Source organism: Mandrillus leucophaeus, unplaced genomic scaffold, assembly GCF_000951045.1.
Source record: "Mandrillus leucophaeus isolate KB7577 unplaced genomic scaffold, Mleu.le_1.0 Scaffold55, whole genome shotgun sequence".
Taxonomy (NCBI): domain Eukaryota; kingdom Metazoa; phylum Chordata; class Mammalia; order Primates; family Cercopithecidae; genus Mandrillus; species Mandrillus leucophaeus.
The window spans coordinates 160,015-177,242 of NW_012105919.1; the positions used below are offsets into that span (position 1 = coordinate 160,015).

The 17,228-nt window shown below is 55.1% G+C and overlaps 1 protein-coding gene across 2 annotated transcripts in view; it reads left to right on the forward strand.

Moving 5' to 3' along the window:
* Positions 1-10,658, forward strand: part of MVK (mevalonate kinase) — a 29,427-nt gene extending 18,769 nt beyond the window's left edge. For both annotated transcript variants that reach the window (XM_011997837.1, XM_011997838.1), the window contains 4 exons: positions 4,210-4,300; positions 4,677-4,793; positions 8,469-8,622; positions 9,812-10,658. In XM_011997837.1, the coding sequence (XP_011853227.1) occupies positions 4,210-4,300; positions 4,677-4,793; positions 8,469-8,622; positions 9,812-9,963 (514 nt within the window). In that variant the 3' untranslated portion in view covers positions 9,964-10,658. The remainder of the gene's footprint in view (positions 1-4,209; positions 4,301-4,676; positions 4,794-8,468; positions 8,623-9,811) is intronic.
* The last annotated feature ends 6,570 nt before the right edge of the window (positions 10,659-17,228 follow it).

A 17,228-nucleotide genomic window follows, 5' to 3' on the forward strand; every position in this document is an offset into this window, starting at 1 on the left:
CCATGTGGCCTGTCGGGGGAAGCTGGGCAGTCCAGAAGGAGGGGGACCCAGGAATCCAAGGCCTGGCGAGGGCTTCCTGGTGGGGCTTCGGGGACCTTTTGCCCTCCTGCACCTTTTGTAACTGAAGCTGGGCTGACTCGTTACTTAGTCTGTTTCCTGAATGGGGCAAAGTGAACCCAACCCAAAGTACAGCCTCTCGCCCAAGTAGCACAGGTGTGTTAGCTTTTCCCACAGCTCTGACCTGCTGACTTTTCTCTTTAGGAGGAGCCCTCCGATACCAACAAGGGAAGATTTCATCCTTAAAGAGGTAACTTGGGGGTGGAGCAGCACATTCAGCCATGGCTGCATCGATGTGTGCAGGGAGCAGAGCTCTGCACCTTTGGGAAGTACCATAGGAGGCAGGTGTCCCTGGCTCTTCGTCCCCCAGTGTGGACCTCACAGTCCACTAGCTGCAAGGAAAGGAGGGGTGGTGGGGGAGACCTGGCAGTTGGTCTTTCCTTCTCCCCTTCAGCTCTTAAATTGCAGAGAGATCAGAAAGGGAAAGTCATGCATGGCTGTGCCTGTAGACCCTCAGCTGCTCATTCATTCATTCCTGTATTCGCTTAGTAAACAAGAATCCATTACTTCCTGTGTTCCCGACGATGCTGCACTGGGGTCTAGGAATGGAGAGATGAAGCAGTTTCCAAGGGCTCTCAGTCTGCTTGGGGGCTGGGGCCAGACACACACAGAAGCCGCCACAGGACAATGTGAGCGACACTATGATGGAGGCACGCAGGGCAGAGGCAGGATGGAAGTCAGAGGGAGGCTTGGGAGGGACTCGGAGCAGAAGTGACATCTGGAGACTCTCAGGCTGTTTTATGTTTCTGGGCCCCTCCCGCTGGAGTCATTGGAATCACAAACGTGCATGTGAGAGTTCAGCATCCTGTGTTGTTTGCACCCACGGCGGAATTGTCGGGTGCCCGGAATGAAACATGGCAGAGGGGAGCCAGGTGCCTTTTTGGCTGTTCCCTAAGCCCTCGATTAAGTTGTGGGGTGGTGATTGTCCCAGGGTGCTTTGCCTCCTCCATGGGCCTTTTTGCATCTGTAAGGGTCCTGGGGTTCTCTCTTCTTTACCCAGGGTGGTCTTCATGGATGAGTGGCAGGTTCTGGCCTGCAGCCCCCACCAGCTGGGCCACTCTGTTAGTGGCTCAATAACCTGGCCTGCCACAGCGCCACACCTGGGCCCCTGGCTGGTTCTCTGGGATCTTCCTGTCCCAGCTCAGCCTCGCCTCCCTTTCCAAGGCTGTGCATCAGGGTTGGCAGCACTGGCACTGTTGAGATTGGGGGCTGGCTTATTCTTTGTGCTGGCGCCACCCTGTGTATTGCCGCCATCCCCAGCCCCTACCCACTAGATGCCAGTAGCACCCTCAGCGTGGCCATCCAAAACATTCCCAGACATTGCTCAGTGTCCCCTGGAAGGCAAAATCACCCTTGCCACCGACCTCTGCACTCCACAGAAGCCAGTAGGCGCATGGACCAGCTTCCTCCGGCTGCTCCGGCAGTCGTTGCCACAAGAGCCTCGGGGGCCCAGATGGAAGCTGGTTTGCTGCTGCACTGGATCCACATGCAACCAGAGCTGGGTTGTGTGGAGGATTCTCAAATGCCTGGGCCCCGGCCTGTCCTCAGGAGCCCACGGTCTGATGGGGAAGGCGGTCACTGTAATCGTCAGAAGACACCTGAAGGGTTGTGAAGCTGCTGTGGGTGACAGTGACGGCGTCATAGATGCAGCTGCGGGCCTGGGGAATCATTCGTGGAAGTGGTGGCATTTCACTCCTTCAGTGTCTCCTGAGACACTGGAGTGGTGCTTGTGACCTAAGCGCTGGACTAGGCCCTGGAGCTAGAAAACTGATGAAGACATGGGCTGGGCACTGAGTGTACAGTCTACTAGGGGCATCAGGAGATGAATGAGGAGGCTTTCCAAAGGGGGTGGGTGGGGGAATGGCCAGGCGTTGCTGGTGTGCTGGGTGGAGGTGCTGGGTCTGCAGGCCTAGGTTTGAGTCCAGCTCTCCCACTTGCCAGCTGGCGCCCTCGGGCAAGTCACTTCTTCGGGACCTCCAGCTCCTCGTTTATGTAAGGGGATCCTGAACATACAATCAGAAGCGGCGGCTCTGAAGTGCTTAGCTCTGCTCGCCGAGTTTATCCATCCTTTCCACAAGTACCATTGAGCACCTACTGTGTGCTGAGCACCGGGGCCTCCACAGGGAACAAAGCAAAGCCCCGCATCCGTGGAACTCATACTTTGTTGGGAGAAAAAATCAGTTGCTTTGTGAGAGCATGTCAGGCAATCTTAAGCACCTTTAGGAAACAAGGCAGGGTCAGAGGCTACAAAGGGAAGGGGGGCTGATTGTATGGGGGTCGGGGGCTGCTAACAAAGGAACATTGAACAGGGACCTGAATGAGTCACACCGCTATGGGGTGGGGCTGGTCCCCAGCAGAGGAAGCGCGGTGCAAAGATCCTGAGGCAGAAGCATGCTGCCTGGCATGTCACACAGCAGCTGGGAGGTCAGGGTGGCTGAGCAGAGTGAGCAGCCCGGGGGAGGGAGGAGAATAGAAGAGGCTGGGGCCATGGGCAAGCCAAGATCACAGGAGCATTTACCAGGCTTACCCCCGAATGGTGGCCGCTGGATGGCGTATGAGCCCTGGATCTGGTGGGGCTGGTGACAGGCCTGTCTGCAGAGGACTTGTCTAAGAAAGATGAAGATGCAACACCCAAACTCCTCCCGCCTGGCTGGATGGGAGCATGGAGCAAACCAACCTTTGCTGCCTGCTGTGGGGTGCCACGGGAGCAGATGGCGGCTTTACAGAGAAGCTGGGGGCCGGACTCCACGTTAATCCCACGGATGGCTTAAGGAGCTTCCCCCCCGCCGCCCCCGCCAACCATGCATGGTGCCTCACTGTAAAGAAAAAATGCATTGTTTGTGACGTGGATCAAGATGCGGCCTCCCAGAGCGCTGCGCTTTTGAGGAATGGCTTGTCTTAGAAGGGAAGAGAAAAGCCAAATAGAACGTTCATCTTTTGTAAAGTTAAAAAAAAAAAAAAAGGGGGGGGCCAGCCTCCAAGACTGAGAATCGATATTAATTTCATGGGCTTATGGGCAGTGAGATGAAGCAGGTTTCTGGCAGCCCTTTCCAGCCCTATTGGATTTTACAGTCTTGAACTGTGAAGAGAGCGAATAAAGGTATCAAGGGCTCTGCCCATCTCCAGCTGTCTCGGGCCAGAGCTCATCCAAATCCCCCACCCTCCATCCCAGCCTACAGTCCTCTGAAAGGCAGGTTGGATGGCAAGAAATGTTGGCTTGGACACTACAAGGACAACTGGGATTGTGGCTTTAGGAGGGATTTACGCAGCTCCTCGGGGGCAGGTGAGGACCACGGGGTCATGCTAGAGAGTCAGCTCAGCGTGGCTGCCTGGGACACGTCTGTGCACCAGGGGGCAGCCAAGGGGATGACTGACTCTAACTACACCTGGTTTTAGACCAGGGCCACTCGTCTGGGCACCATCGAGGTAGGGCAAGAATGGGCTCAGCGTGCTGGGGACAGTCCTGCCTGCATTTACCGAGCCCATGCGTGGCGCTGCCCGCATCAGCTAGCCTGGGCATCTTCCCTCTGCATGATCCATTTCAGGGCCTGTTGTTTGGTCTAAAACTCCAGCTTCGTGAGGGTGACCCATGCACGCGAGCCTCCGCCCCTCCTTGTGCTCTGCCGTAGCCACTTTGGATTTCTCACTGGATGACTGTGCCGGGTTCCACCACCTCCAGGCTCACACAGGCTGCTCCGACTGCCAGAAATCCTCACCCTTCTAGCTTTGCTTTGGTGGCTTCTTACCTTCCTCAGTTCTCAGTGTCCACGTCACTCCAGGAAAACCTTCTCGGACTTCTCCTGTCTCCCCTCTCCCCTCCCTGGCCCCGGCCCCGAGGCCAAGCTGTGCCTAGTATGTTGTAGGCCCCAGCTGAAGTTGAATGAATAGATGAGCTAGAAGCCAAGGGGCCTGGGATGGAGGCACAGCTGTGGCCTGCAGTGGGAGTCCCATGCTCCCCCAATCCAATGTCACCTCTTGTGCCTCTCTTCTTCCTCTGTATCAGGGTGGGGTGGCTTCCCGGACTGCTCCCAGTCCTGACCCAGCTCCTCCACCTTGAGTTCAGTGTGGACCTTCCTCCTCTTCACCCTGCAGGCCGCCGGCTCTCCAGATCCTGCTGACCAACACCAAAGTCCCTCGCAATACCAGGACCCTCGTGGCTGGCGTCAGAAACAGGCTGCTCAAGGTGACTCTTGTTCCCTTCCCGGGCGGGTTTCAGGGTGGCCAGGACACAGTTACATCTGGATTTTCCAGGTTTCCCTCTGGCTGATGGATTCTAGGGGGTGTGGTGGGCCTTGGGGCCCTTAGAGAGGTGGTTTTGGCAGAAAGGAAGGTACCATCCATACCCGTAGCCTGGCCAGGAAAACAACAGTGATCGGGCTGGTTAGACACACTGACTTTGCAGCTGGGAAGGCAAAAACCAGGCCCAGAAGAGAGGCAGTTTCCCCAGAGGATGGGCGCAGGCTGTGGGAACACCTCCTCCCTCCACCCCACTGCTGGGGCAGCTGTGCTGCATCTGCCTCCCCCAGGCCTCACCAGCCATTCCTTCTTTTTTTCTCTAGTTCCCAGAGATCGTGGCCCCACTGCTGACCTCGATAGATGCCATCTCCCTGGAGTGTGAGCGTGTGCTGGGAGAGATGGGGGAGGCTCCAGCCCCAGAGCAGTACCTCGTACTGGAAGTAAGAGGCTGTCTGCAGGAACCAGGGTTATTGAGTCCACACCACTGTCCAAGGCAGTGGCTCTGCAATCTGGCTGTGCTCAGAATCCCCTGGAAGCCAGCACATAGAGGCCAGGCCCTGCCTCTGGCCTATGCTCTCAGAAGCCCTTGGCCTGGGCCCAGGTCTGTGTGTGCCACACAAGCGTATGTTATTTTCAGGCCTCTTCCCAGGTGATTCTGAGTAATTGGGAGAGAGCAGGGAAGAAGGCAAGGCCCGGCCCCGGCCAAAGGCAAGGGAAAAAGGTTGGGGGCAACACCAAAGAACCCCCGCCCAACGGAGGAAAAGGGGGACGGGCCGAAAAAAAGGCCCCGGCCGGGCAAGGGTGACTTCTTACTTGGTCCTTCTCCTGCTTCATGGGTGCATTCAACAACTACTTGTCAACTGCCTGCTTTGGGTCAGACAGGTCCTAAAATTGTTTTTTCATCATCATAACCCCATCCACTGCCATTTGCATAATTCTAGTGTACAGGTTGTGACCTCGTACTTTGGGTGTGGTTAGGCCTGTGTGTGAATCCCAGCTCCACTTCTGCTGGATGTGTGGCCTCGCTGGAGTGTCTTAAGAATGCTCAGATTAGACGGGCACAGTGGCTCACCTGTAATATAGCACTTAGGGAGGCCAAGGCGGGTGGATCGCTTAAGCCCAGGAGTTCAAGACCAGGCTGAGCAACATGGTGAAACGCTGTCTCTACAAAAAATACAAAAGTTAGCCAGACATGGTGGTGCGTGCCAGTAGTCCCAGCTACTCGAGAGGCTGTGGCAGGAGGATCACTTGAGCCCAGGAGTTCAAGTTTGTACCCTGGGCGACAGAGTGAGACCTTGTCTCACAAAAGAAAGAACACTTGGAGTCTCATGGGTGACACAAAAGCACAATGTCTGGTGTGCCATGAGCTTAGGGAAGCAAAGGGTCCAGGCTGCCCCTGGACACAGTCTAGCTGGCCTGGTGAATATGGGCTGATGTTAGCCAGCTGGCTGCCCTTGCAGAGTGAGAGGATCGGGTGGTCCCCAGCTGCCGTGGCTCTGCAGCAGCCATTAGTGAAGGGACAGGAGGGGACCCCTTTGAGAGGGGTGTGCGATCTCCATGTCACCACAGTCCCCCCTACTCTGTAGTCATTGCCTGGTGCCTCCCGGTCCCCCTGTGGGCATTCGAGTCTGTAGCCCCTGTGCTGAGTGGAAGCTGCCACTAAAAGCTTTTTACAAATCATTTTTTTCACTTGATCCTCACACCCACCTCCCTGTGAAGTAGGTGTCTTACCCCTATTTCACAGATGTCAAAACTGAGGTCTGAAGGAGGACTTCCCCCAAGGTTATCCGGCTAGTAAGTGGCCGAGCCAGGGGTCCAGCTGACAGACTTGTCTGTCCCTTTATTCAACAGCTCTGTCGTGAGCACCTACTATGTGCCAGGGTAGAGCCTCCATCGAATTCCTGCGTTTCTGCCCTCATTCCCTCAGTCTTTGTCTTCCTAGCTCTCGATTCCTTCCACGTAGAGAGGAGGGAACGCAGTCCTCCCCGAGTAGGAAATTAATAATGATAGAATACTGCCTAAAATACACCCTGTCGAGCCCCTGGAGAATGCCACAGAACAGCACGTTGATTATACATTGTGTGTATTTTTGGCTGTGGCAGCCGCTGAAATGTGCAACTCGGCTGCTGGACAGCTTTGCACTCAAACCAGCGAACTGTTCTCCTGTGTCACAACCTGTCATCTGATCCTTGACAGATTTTGGATCAGAATGTGACAGGTGTCTGGAACCTGCCTCGGCAACGTGACACCTGGCGCTCAGGCGCAGAGAGCGGCCCCCAGAAGTCTTCTCTCACATCCAGCCCATCGGGCTGCTGAGAGGCACCCGGGGCTGCCACCAGGCCATCAGGCCTGTCAGCTCATTTGTCAAAAGTGCTGAGCTTGGCGTGGGGCGCGGTATGAGGCAGGCTGTCGGGGGGGCCACCCCAACCCTGCCCAACCAGCCGTCCCCACGCGGGACAGCCAGGTAGGCCTCCACAGAGATGCTTCAGTGATTGGCAGCTCCTGGTATACAGGCGATCCAGGTGCCCCAGAACAGAGCTTCACACAGAAGTGAGGAAAATCAGGAGTGCTCTCAGAAGCAGGGTAGACAGGAGCTTCACGTCAAGCAGACCCGCCTTCCCGTGCCAGCTTGGTACCTACTAGCCCAGTGATCGTGGGCAAGTCACTTCTCTGAGCCTCTGTTTCCCCTTTTGTAAAGTGGGGATGATGGTAAGGTACCCATAAAAATACTAATAGCACATATCTTGTGCCAGGCATTGAACAGAAAACTCACCTTGTTTCATCTCAGGGCAAAGAAGCAGATACTTTTTTTTTTTTTTTTGAGAAAGAGTCCTCTTGCTCTGTTGCCCAGGCTGGAGTGCAGTGGCGCAATCTCGGTTCATTGCATCTTCCACCTCCCAGGTTCAAATGATCCTCATGCCTCAGCCTCCTGCCTAGCTGGGATTACAGGCATGCGCCAACATACCTGGCTAATTTTTGTATGTTTAGTAGAGACGGGGTTTCGCCATGTTGGCCAGGCTGGTCTCGAACTCCTGACCTCAAGTGATCCACCCGCCTCAACCTCCCAAAGTGCTGGGATTAAAGGCATGAGCCACCACACCCTGCTGAGGCAGATACTCTTATGACCCTGGTTTACAAGCAGGAGACAGACCCAGCGCAGAAGACCTTGCCCGAGGACACATGACCAAGAAGGGGCAGCACCGAGACTCAAACACAGGCCTACTTGACTCCAAACCCTGTGGTTTTTACTTCCTGATGGCTGGGACTGTGGCTAGGCGTCCATCCTTAGAGTCCCAGCACGTTGTGGGTTAAATGAAATCTAACTACTGGGTGCCTGGGCAGTGAAAGCTGTGAGTTTTATTTTTTCATCCACATGCATCTTGTTGGATCCTTAGAGCAGGAAGTTTACCCTGCATAATTGAAGAAACCTAGACAAACAGCTGTTTCCCTGCTTATGGCCTTGCTGGAGTTAAACCTAGTTCTTATTCTGAAACCAGTCCCCAAGGCAGCTGTAGAGAGGCATATTATTTGAAACTTTTTCTCTTGCAAATGACAGAAATCCATTTCAACCAGGCTTTTGTAGAAAAGGAATGTATTGGCTCCCAGCTGAGAAGACCAGAGGTAAACAGCTTCAGGTATAGCTCGATCCAGGGGCTGAACCATTGTGTCGGGAATCTGTCCATCTGCCACGTAATCTCTGACCATGTGGCAAGATAGGTCATCTTGGTGACTTGTGTCTGAATTTAATTATTTTAGCAGCTCTAGTGGAAAGGGGCAGAGAAAACCCGGGACAAGGGCAGGGGGACTGTGATTGGCCCAACTTGGGCCACATGCCCATCTTTGATCAGTCACCAGTGCCAGAGGCTTCTGTGACCAGCCCTAGGATATGTGCTGAGTGCTGTGGTGAAGGTATGCTCAGCTCTACCCAAGCTCCATGAGAAACGCTGCAGGGGAGAAGGATTCTTTTACAAGTGGAGAGGGCCAGCGTGCCAGGTAGGCGAAACTGTTAGCTGTCTCCAGCCAACAACTGTCAGATGGACGAGGCAGGCTCGGGTGGGCACAGGACCTTGGCCTCAGGCAGGCCAAGTGGGAACAGATGGAACCTTCTCCCCTAGGAGCTCATTGACATGAACCAGCACCATCTGAATGCCCTTGGTGTGGGCCACACCTCTCTGGACCAGCTCTGCCAGGTGACCAGGGCCCGCGGACTTCACAGCAAGCTGACTGGTGCAGGCGGTGGTGGCTGTGGCATCACACTCCTCAAACCAGGTATCCCGGGGGTAGGTGGGCCAGGCTGCCAGCCTGGGCTCCTAAGAGGGGTCCACCTGGAGAATTCCCTTGAAAGGAAAAAGAGACCTGGAAACAGGTCTCAGCTCTGCTGTGTGGCCTTGGGCAAGTTAATTAACCTCTCTGGGTCTTGGCTTTCCTCCTTGGTAAAATAAGGATGAGAGTATCTAGCTTGCAAGATCATTGCCCAGATTCAAGCAGGAAAGTGCACCTAGAGAGCCTGGTGCAGGGCTGGGCTGGGGCTGGGGCTCCTGTCATCGGGGCTGTCCCCACAAGCTTGGGAAGTAACCAGGGCATTGTCACTCTCCACGTCCGCCTCACTTTGCCCCACTTGTACCCCTTGACGTGGTCAGGATGGGGTTGATCTTGCTACAGAACAAAAGGTTTTCCTTCCCGTTGGTATGGAGAAAGAGCAAGACCGAGTAACCACCTGACACCTACCTCTGCCCTCAGGCTCGCTCCTGATCTACAGTAGGCACTAACCGTTCCCACCTGTCTCAGTTTCCCTCTGTGCTCCTTGTCCCCTCCTTCCTGGTCTCCCTTCTCTTTCTCTTTTGTCTTTATTTCCTCCTCTCTGTTCTTCAGCCTTCTTTTCCCCTGTTTTGCACTGAACCCCCTTGGGCTCCAGGCATCCCCTCACCCTCCGTGATGGCTCCCAGGCCTCAGGAGGTGGCCACATCCTCACTCCAGCCGACCCCGACTGTTGGTTCCTAGTTCAGAGCCCATGACGATGGTGGAACTTGACATTTCTGGAGTGTGCCCGCTGTGCCAGGTGTTGTGCCAGACACTTTACCTGCATTATTTCCTTTAAGCCCCCCTGGGGTCTGCATGGGGGAGGCATCATGATTCCCATTCCCAGATGAGGAGACTGAGACTGAGAGAGGGGAAGTCACTTGTCTGAGGCCACATGGCCAGTACAAGGCAAGGCCAAGTCCTGTGACTTGAGAGCCCATGTTTTTAATTCTTGCTCCCTAAACCCCTGGGGGTACAACGCTGGGCATTCCGGTGCGCGAAGGGGCTGCAGGTAACCACGGGCCTCATGGGCCTGTTGGCTCAGGTGGGGTCACAGCCAGGAAGGCACAGCAGGAAGGACCAGGCTTTTGCCTTGAATATGATGAGCTTCTCCCTCAGAGCAGCGTTTTCAAGGGTGACCTGCCTTCCCTCCCCACAGGGCTGGAGCAGCCAGAGGTGGAGGCCACAAAGCAGGCCCTGACCAGCTGTGGCTTTGACTGCTGGGAAACCAGCATCGGTGCCCCCGGTGTCTCCATCCACTCAGCCACCTCCCTGGACAGCCGAGTCCAGCAAGCCCTGGATGGCCTCTGAGAGGAGCCCACGACACTGCAGCCCCACCCAGATGCCCCTTTCTGGGTTATTCTGGGGGCTGCAATTTGCCCCTGTGCTGCCCAGCGGGCGCCCAGCTCCTGACACTGCTGGAGAGGCCCCAGCCGCTTGGTGATGCCGGCCAAGCTCTGCACAGTCCCAGCGGTGGGACCTACGGAGGCATGGTCTGCGCTCTGCATCCTCTGAAGCCAGCTAAGCAGGAGGCCTAGGAGGGTCCTCTGAGGCTCCAGACCTGAGACAGACGGGCTGCTTTCCCGAAGCTCCCACGGTCCCATCTGCTTCAGGCCCCGGCCTTGGCCTGTGTTCTCCCTGGCCGCCTGGGTCGGATGCTCAGATGCTGGGGCCCGGTTCCCGGAGAAATGTGCCTTCTATCTCCCTCTGCAGGGACCGCCCCCGTCTCTCAGAGCTAGGTCTCTCCCTCCTCCTCCAGGAAGCCTTCCCCTACCCCTTGTCCCCCCTCCGAGCTCCCAGAGCACCTGCTGTCTGAGTAGCTCACTCAGCACTTGCTGCGGCCTTCCCTTCTACCTAGCGGGACGGGGCTCCCCCAGGGGCTGTCCTGGAGGTGGTGGGCCTGGTTAAATAAGGCAGGGTCCATGTGCAGTTTCTTCCAATCTGTACCTGAGAGGTTTGTGGAAAAGAAAGCAAAGGGGGAATAAAAAGATTTTGTGTCAGCAGTAGACTAGGGAGACTCCAGGCCACTAGCACCTTCCTCCTCTGTCCCTGTCCCCTTTCCAGCTGTTTCCTCCATGGAGCTCTTCAGCAATGGAGGGAAATAAGGGTTTGGGGTCACTTTGTTGTGTGTCTTGGGGATGAGGTGGCTTTTCCTGGATGGCCCTTGCTGGAGAGGGACTGGAACACGGCTCTCAGTCCATCAGCACAACTCCAGGCTGCTGCTGCAGAGGGAGAAGTTGAGCTTCCTAGCTCCAGAATCCCAAGCACCCACGAGAGCACAGACCTGTGTAAGACAGGAAAGTAGAACCTGCCACCGCTCCTGGGCATGCCTTCCTTTCTGAAATGAACTGGCTGGATGGAGAAAACAGACTCAAATGTTCATAGCCCGGGTGCCTGGCACTCCCCACGCCCACCCCCCAGCCCCCACCGGCCCTGTTTGAACTTTATATTGCAGTCGGCTTGGTGCTTTCTGAAGTGCCAGTGTCCATCAGGAAACCCTTGTGGTTGGCGCCTTGCCAGCCAGAACCTCGGAGCCGCGGACCTGCGAAGAGGCCGAGTGGAAAGGTGGGGGGCCTGCGCAGGGATTTCAGGATGAAGTGAAAGCGATTCAGTGCGCGTCTGCCCTTGGTCACTAGGGGGCAGCTGGCTCCCTTCCCTGCTGTTTTCATGGGGAAGGTGAGAGGATCAGGAGCGGAACTCCACCCCCAGCTCAGCCTTGGGCCCTGCCTGGGGTCACTGCTGGGAACGTGTGGGTGAAGGGAGGACAACTGCCCCAGCTTAACTTGTAGAAATGGCCCGAGTTTGATTGCTGTTCCCTGATGGCTGTTCCCTGCCCCTTCCCTTCAAAACGCACCGCATAAAGCAGTAATACTAATACTGAACGCTCACTGTGGGCTAGGCGTGTTTACGCATCACCCCTTCTCATCTCTGCCCCGATCTCAGTGTCGTTGCTAGTCTCATCCCTGCTTTACAGACCAGGAAACCGAAGCTCAGAGAGATCGAGTAACTTGTCCAAGGCCACACAGCTCATCAGCATCGGAGGCCGGATTCAAACTGACTCCAGAGCCTGCTCTTAGCCCCTATGTGTGTCTGATGGGCTGGGCTCGGTGTGCAGGCTCACTGCGATTTTTTAGCCTTCTGTGCTCGGGCTTGTTTTTCTAGATTCGGATGTACTTGACCAGGGTGCGGCTTGGGCCTGCATGTTTTCCTCCCCACGCGATTTGAATGAGCAACCAGGCCGGAGGCTGCTGTGCCCTCAGTGATGGCGCTGGCTGACAGCCAGCCTCCAGCCTGTAGGAGGTGGGCCTGGAAGCCTCCCCAGTGTTCCATAGATGTCCACAGCAGCTATGAGATGGGTGCAGGGGTCAGAGGCTGAGACCCCCAGAGCCTGTTTGCTCCTTGCAGCACTCTCTCTCATCCCCTGGGGACAGGATGTCACTCCTGGGGCAGGGGCCAACTCGACACTCCAGTGAAGCGGCTGCCGGTGTGCTTTGGCCAGAGCAGCCTTTCAACCCAGCCACCACTGCGGTCACCATATGGGCCTGGTGTCACACTCCTGGCTACCTTGTAGACAGTTGGCACATGCGACTGTCACCCCTTTTCATTGCCTATTGCAGTGGTTCTCGCTCTCAGAGCTGCACCTCGGAACCACCTGGGGAGCTTCTAAAAGACCCGCGAATTCCTGACCCCGCCCCAGCTGTTCCGAGTTCATCTGTCTCAGCGGTATCTTTTTGAATAGATAGCTTTTCAAAGCTCCCAGGTGGTTCTAAAGTGTGAGCAAGCACCACGTGGTGCTGCACGACTGTGGTCCCAGCTACTCAGGAGGCTGAGGCGGCAGGATCGCCTGAGCCCAGGAGTTGGAGGCTGCAGTGAGCTATGATGGTGCCACTGCACTCCAGCCTGGGTGACAGAGTGAGACCCCGTCTCTAAAAAATATTTTTAAAAAGTAATAAAATGCGCCGGGCGCGGTGGCTCAAGCCTGTAATCCCAGCACTTTGGGAGGCCGAGACGGGCGGATCACGAGGTCAGGAGATCGAGACCATCCTGGCGAACACGGTGAAACCCCGTCTCTACTAAAAAATACAGAAAACTAGCCGAGCGAGGCGGCGGGCGCCTGTAGTCCCAGCTACTCGGGAGGCTGAAGCAGGAGAATGGCGTAAACCCGGGGGGCGGAGCTTGCAGTGAGCTGAGATCCGGCCACGGCACTCCAGCCCGGGCGACAGAGCCAGACTCTGTCTCAAAAAAAAAAAAAAAAAAAAAAGTAATAAAATGCAGCCAACAGGGCTGAAGATACCAAGCCAGATGACTCCAAGGTCATCTCTGCATGCCATTGTGGTGGTTGAGCACTCCAGCCCTGCCCACCCCCGGCCACGTGACCCTGGGCAAGACAGCTTACCTCTGGAGGCCACAGCTTCCTCATCGGGAAAGTGGGACTCATACCCACCTTATGGAGGTTTCATGGGGATCACATGAGAAAATACACAGAAGGCCCTTGACACAGTGCGTGGCACATGGTAAGTGCTCAATAAATACTCACAACTGTCTTATGCTAAAAGATAAGGGTGTCTCCCAGAGCCCCACAACTTCAGAATGGTGCACAGAGCTGGCTCAAGACGCCCTGCCCAGATGGTCCAAAGCCCCTGGGTTGAGACCCTTTGGGTCGGTGTTGGAGAAACACACCTAATGCGCACTGGCTTTCCCACCTCCCTGCTTCCTCTCCAAAGAGGCAGTCACATAGCACCGGCGCCCTCTTTGCCTGGGAAACTGCAGTGCCTTTCAAGTCATTAGCTGGAAGCGCTCCCAGCCTCTGCAGCCTGAAGTTCTCAGAGAATTCCCTGGTTCTGGCAAGGGTCTCACTTTGGGAGGCAGGCAGGAAATACTGTGGTTCCTTCCAGATAGAGTAGCTGCTGTGATTGCACTGATGTCGTTTCTGTCAGTGAGGAGTCCTTTTTATTTATTTATTTTTGACACTGTCTCACTCTGTTGCCCAGGCTGGAGTGCGGTGGTGCCATCTTGGCTCACTGCAACCTCTGCCCCCCGGGTTCAAGCGATTCTCCCGCCTCAGCCTCCTGAGTAGCTGGGATTACAGGCATGAGCCTCCACGCCCGGCTAATTTTTATATTTTTAGTAGAGACGGGGTTTCTGCCACGTTGGCCAGGCTGGTCTCAAACCCTTGACCTCAAATGATCTGCCCACCTCAGCCTCCCAAAGTGCTGAGATTACAGGTGTGAGCCATCACACCCGGCCTGGTGAGGAGTCTTTCCTCACCCAGAACGTTTCTGTGGCCTGCTGGCGGCCAGTCGCGTTGGTGGCTGGCTCCAGGTCCGCAAGCGTGGTGGGGAGCCGGCCCTGCCCTTCGCTTGTGCTTGGCCCAGTCAGCTCCTTTCTCCTCCACGACTGTTTTCCTCCTTGTTTCCTCAGCTAGCGCCCTTCAGAAGACACCTGGCTCAGGGGCCCGTACCTCGCAGGTGCTTCCTTGCCCAGCCCTTCCTGGTTTCCAGCTAATTTTGGACAAGCTCTTTGGTTGTCTCTTAGCACCTCCTGTCTTCTAGGAAGGGGCAGAGAGCTGGATTTGAGGCCAGGCACTCTGGTTCCAGAGTCTGAGCTCTTTAGTTCTCAAATTATAATATTTTTACTATTACAAAAACAGTGTTTATACACCGTAGAAAGAAAATATAGATGAGCAAAAATCACATCAAAGTACTGTGTTTTTACCACACAGAGATTACCCCTATGAACAGCTGCCACCTTTCCCTGTGTGTGTGTATGTGTGTGTGTATACATGTGTACATGCTGTTCGATAAAGTGAGATCATCCTGTACGTGCTATTTTGTTACCTACCTTTTTGGTTTCCAGTCACCTTTCTCTGTCAATATGTTTCATCTCTAATGTCCAGGCTATAGTCACATTTCCTCCAACTGGGCCAGGTGTCCGGCACCCTGTCTAATACCACACACCTGGCTGTTACAGCCCTGGCTTCTCTTTTAATCTAGCACAACAGCCGTGCACACACACACACACACACACACACACATACCCACACCCTTTTTTTTCTCCATGATATGACTTGCTCAAGAGACCCAGCCGGTCATCCTGCAGAACACCCTGTCTTCTACAGTGGTCATTCAGAATCCAGCCCCTCCACGTGGCTTTGGGAGGTCTTGAACCCTTTAGTGAGCACCTACTATGTGCCCAGCATGGTGCTAAGCGCTTTGTGTGCTTTATCCCTGTGAATCATTTCAGTTCATTGAGCTAATTACCGTGCTTATCCCCATTCAGTTGGTGAGTAAACTGAGGCCAGAGTAGGGAAGTGATTTGCCCAGGGTCACGTGGCAGAGTGGGATTTGCACGTAGTTCTGTGTGACTTCCGGGCCCTGCTCTTAGCCCATGTCTAGACTCTTTCCCCAGGGAGGTGACTGGTGACCTCTTTGAGCTCCCTCTCCCCGCCTTGCCTAACTGACAGAATTGAGTTGTCACATCCGCCCCAGCGGTGCCGGCCGAGCTCACCCCTCCCGCCCCCTCAGCCCTGGCTATGAACACCTCAGACCCCCCACCTACACAACAAACAGGCAAAGGGAGCAACCTGCCAAAGAACACGATGTGTGGTCTCGCAGCACTGTGCCCGAAGCCCCCACCTCCCCACATCCAAGGAAAACCTGGCACTGGGCCGAACCTCACACCTCATGTCCTCAAAACTGAAACAGACAAGGGCAATGGTCTGCCAATGGATGCTTCAGTTGTTTGTAATTAGAATCCAAAAGTGTCAGGGTCAGGAGGACCCTTGGAGATCACACAGTCCATCACCTTGTTTGCTGTGAATGGGGCGACCAAGACTCAGAGAGGGCAGGAGACCTGCCTCAGGTCACACAGCAAGCCGCCTTTTTCTTGCTGTTGGGTTTTCTCCATGCAGCAGGGTTGTCACAGGAAAAGCACTTGCAGTCCAGAGACCGGTCTTCAGGCTCAGCTTCTGCACTTTCTGGCTGTATGACTTCCAGCACGGACTCCCCTGCACCCCCAGCTCTGGGCCTCAGTTTCCTCAAATGTAACATCCCAGGCAGGGTGCTAAACCCCTCAGGCATCATTCCACTTCATTCCCACAGCAACCCTGCAGACGAAGTACAACAGAACCACAATTCCTTGTCCAAAATCCTGGGGCCAGATGTGACGTGGAATTGAGGATTTTACAGGTTTTAGGGAGACCCCCTGGCCCATGTTTCATTCCACATGGCATCTGGGGCAGCACCACCCACCCGCGACTCTATATGAAAGGTATCAAGAGTCCCACTAAGTGGAGTGAAGGCCATAAATAGTATGTAAGCCTCTGTGGCACTGGCCCTTTTTTTTTGAGACAGGGTGTTGCTCTATTGCCCAGACTCTAGTGCAGTGGCAAGATCACGGCTCACTGCAACCTCGACCTCCCAAGCTCAAGCAATCCTCCCACCTCAGCCTCCTGAGTAACTGAGACTATAGGTGTGCGCCACGACGCCCTGCTACTTTTTCTACTTTTTGTAGAGATGGGATTTTGCTATGTTGCCCAGGCTGGTTTCCAGTTCCTGGGCTCAATCGATCCTCCCGCCTCAGCCTTCCAAGGTGCTGGGATTACAGGCACGAGCCACCATCCCTAGCCTGCTGCATTTGCTGACAAATGAACTTCGATGCCAAGGTCCTGGGTTTCAGAGTGTCTTGGGTTGTGGGCCTGAATTATTTTCCTGTTTTGCAGAGAAGCAGACAGCTGTTCTCAGACGGGCTCAGTGACTCACCCAAGGGAGTGTGCTCGGGTTTGAACCCTGTCCGTCTGGCTGGATGAGACCACCTGCACCACAGGGTCTGACCAGGCCCCATCTTCGTCACTCAGAGTGAGAGGGCTCTGTACCGGCCGGTGGGGGGTGAGACACCATCCTGCCTGGTACAGGGCGAGGGCAAGGGGCCCCGGGTCCCGGGTACACTGGCTCAAGCTAGCAAGTCAAACCAGAGTCTTCTGTCTTATTTTTTGTCCACAATAAACCTTGTAATGCGACAAACGAGGCTGCAGAAAAGTGGCCGAGTGACAGGCCCATGACTTCAGCTGCTGCACTCTCTTGGGGCTTCTGTTTCCTTCCAAAAACCAGGGCAGCAACTAGGGGGCCACAGCCCAAGGGAGAGGGAGGGGCTCCCTCTCCTCCCAGACCAGCCCCTGCCTCCCTCCAGACCTACGGAGGGCATAGGAGAAGCCTGAGCACATCGATTCTCACCGCACTCAGGCTTACAGAGCAGGGAGCCACTTACTTGCACAGAGGGGATAAGAGACGGAATGCCAACTGGTCCTCTTTTACAGGCATCTGAGCCCAAACCTCCATGCTCCCTCACTCAGATTAACAGGGTCTGTTATGTGGTGTTTTGTTTGTTTTTTAATCTCTCTGTCTCTCTCTCTTTTGTTTTGTTTTGTTTTGTTTTTTGTTTTTAGAGAAAGGGTCTCCCTCTGTCACCCAGACTGGAGTGCAGTGGCGTGATCACAGCTCGCTGTAGCCTTGAACTCCTGGGCTCAAGCAATTCTCCCATCTCAGCCTCCTGAGTAGTTAGAACCACAGGCTGATGCC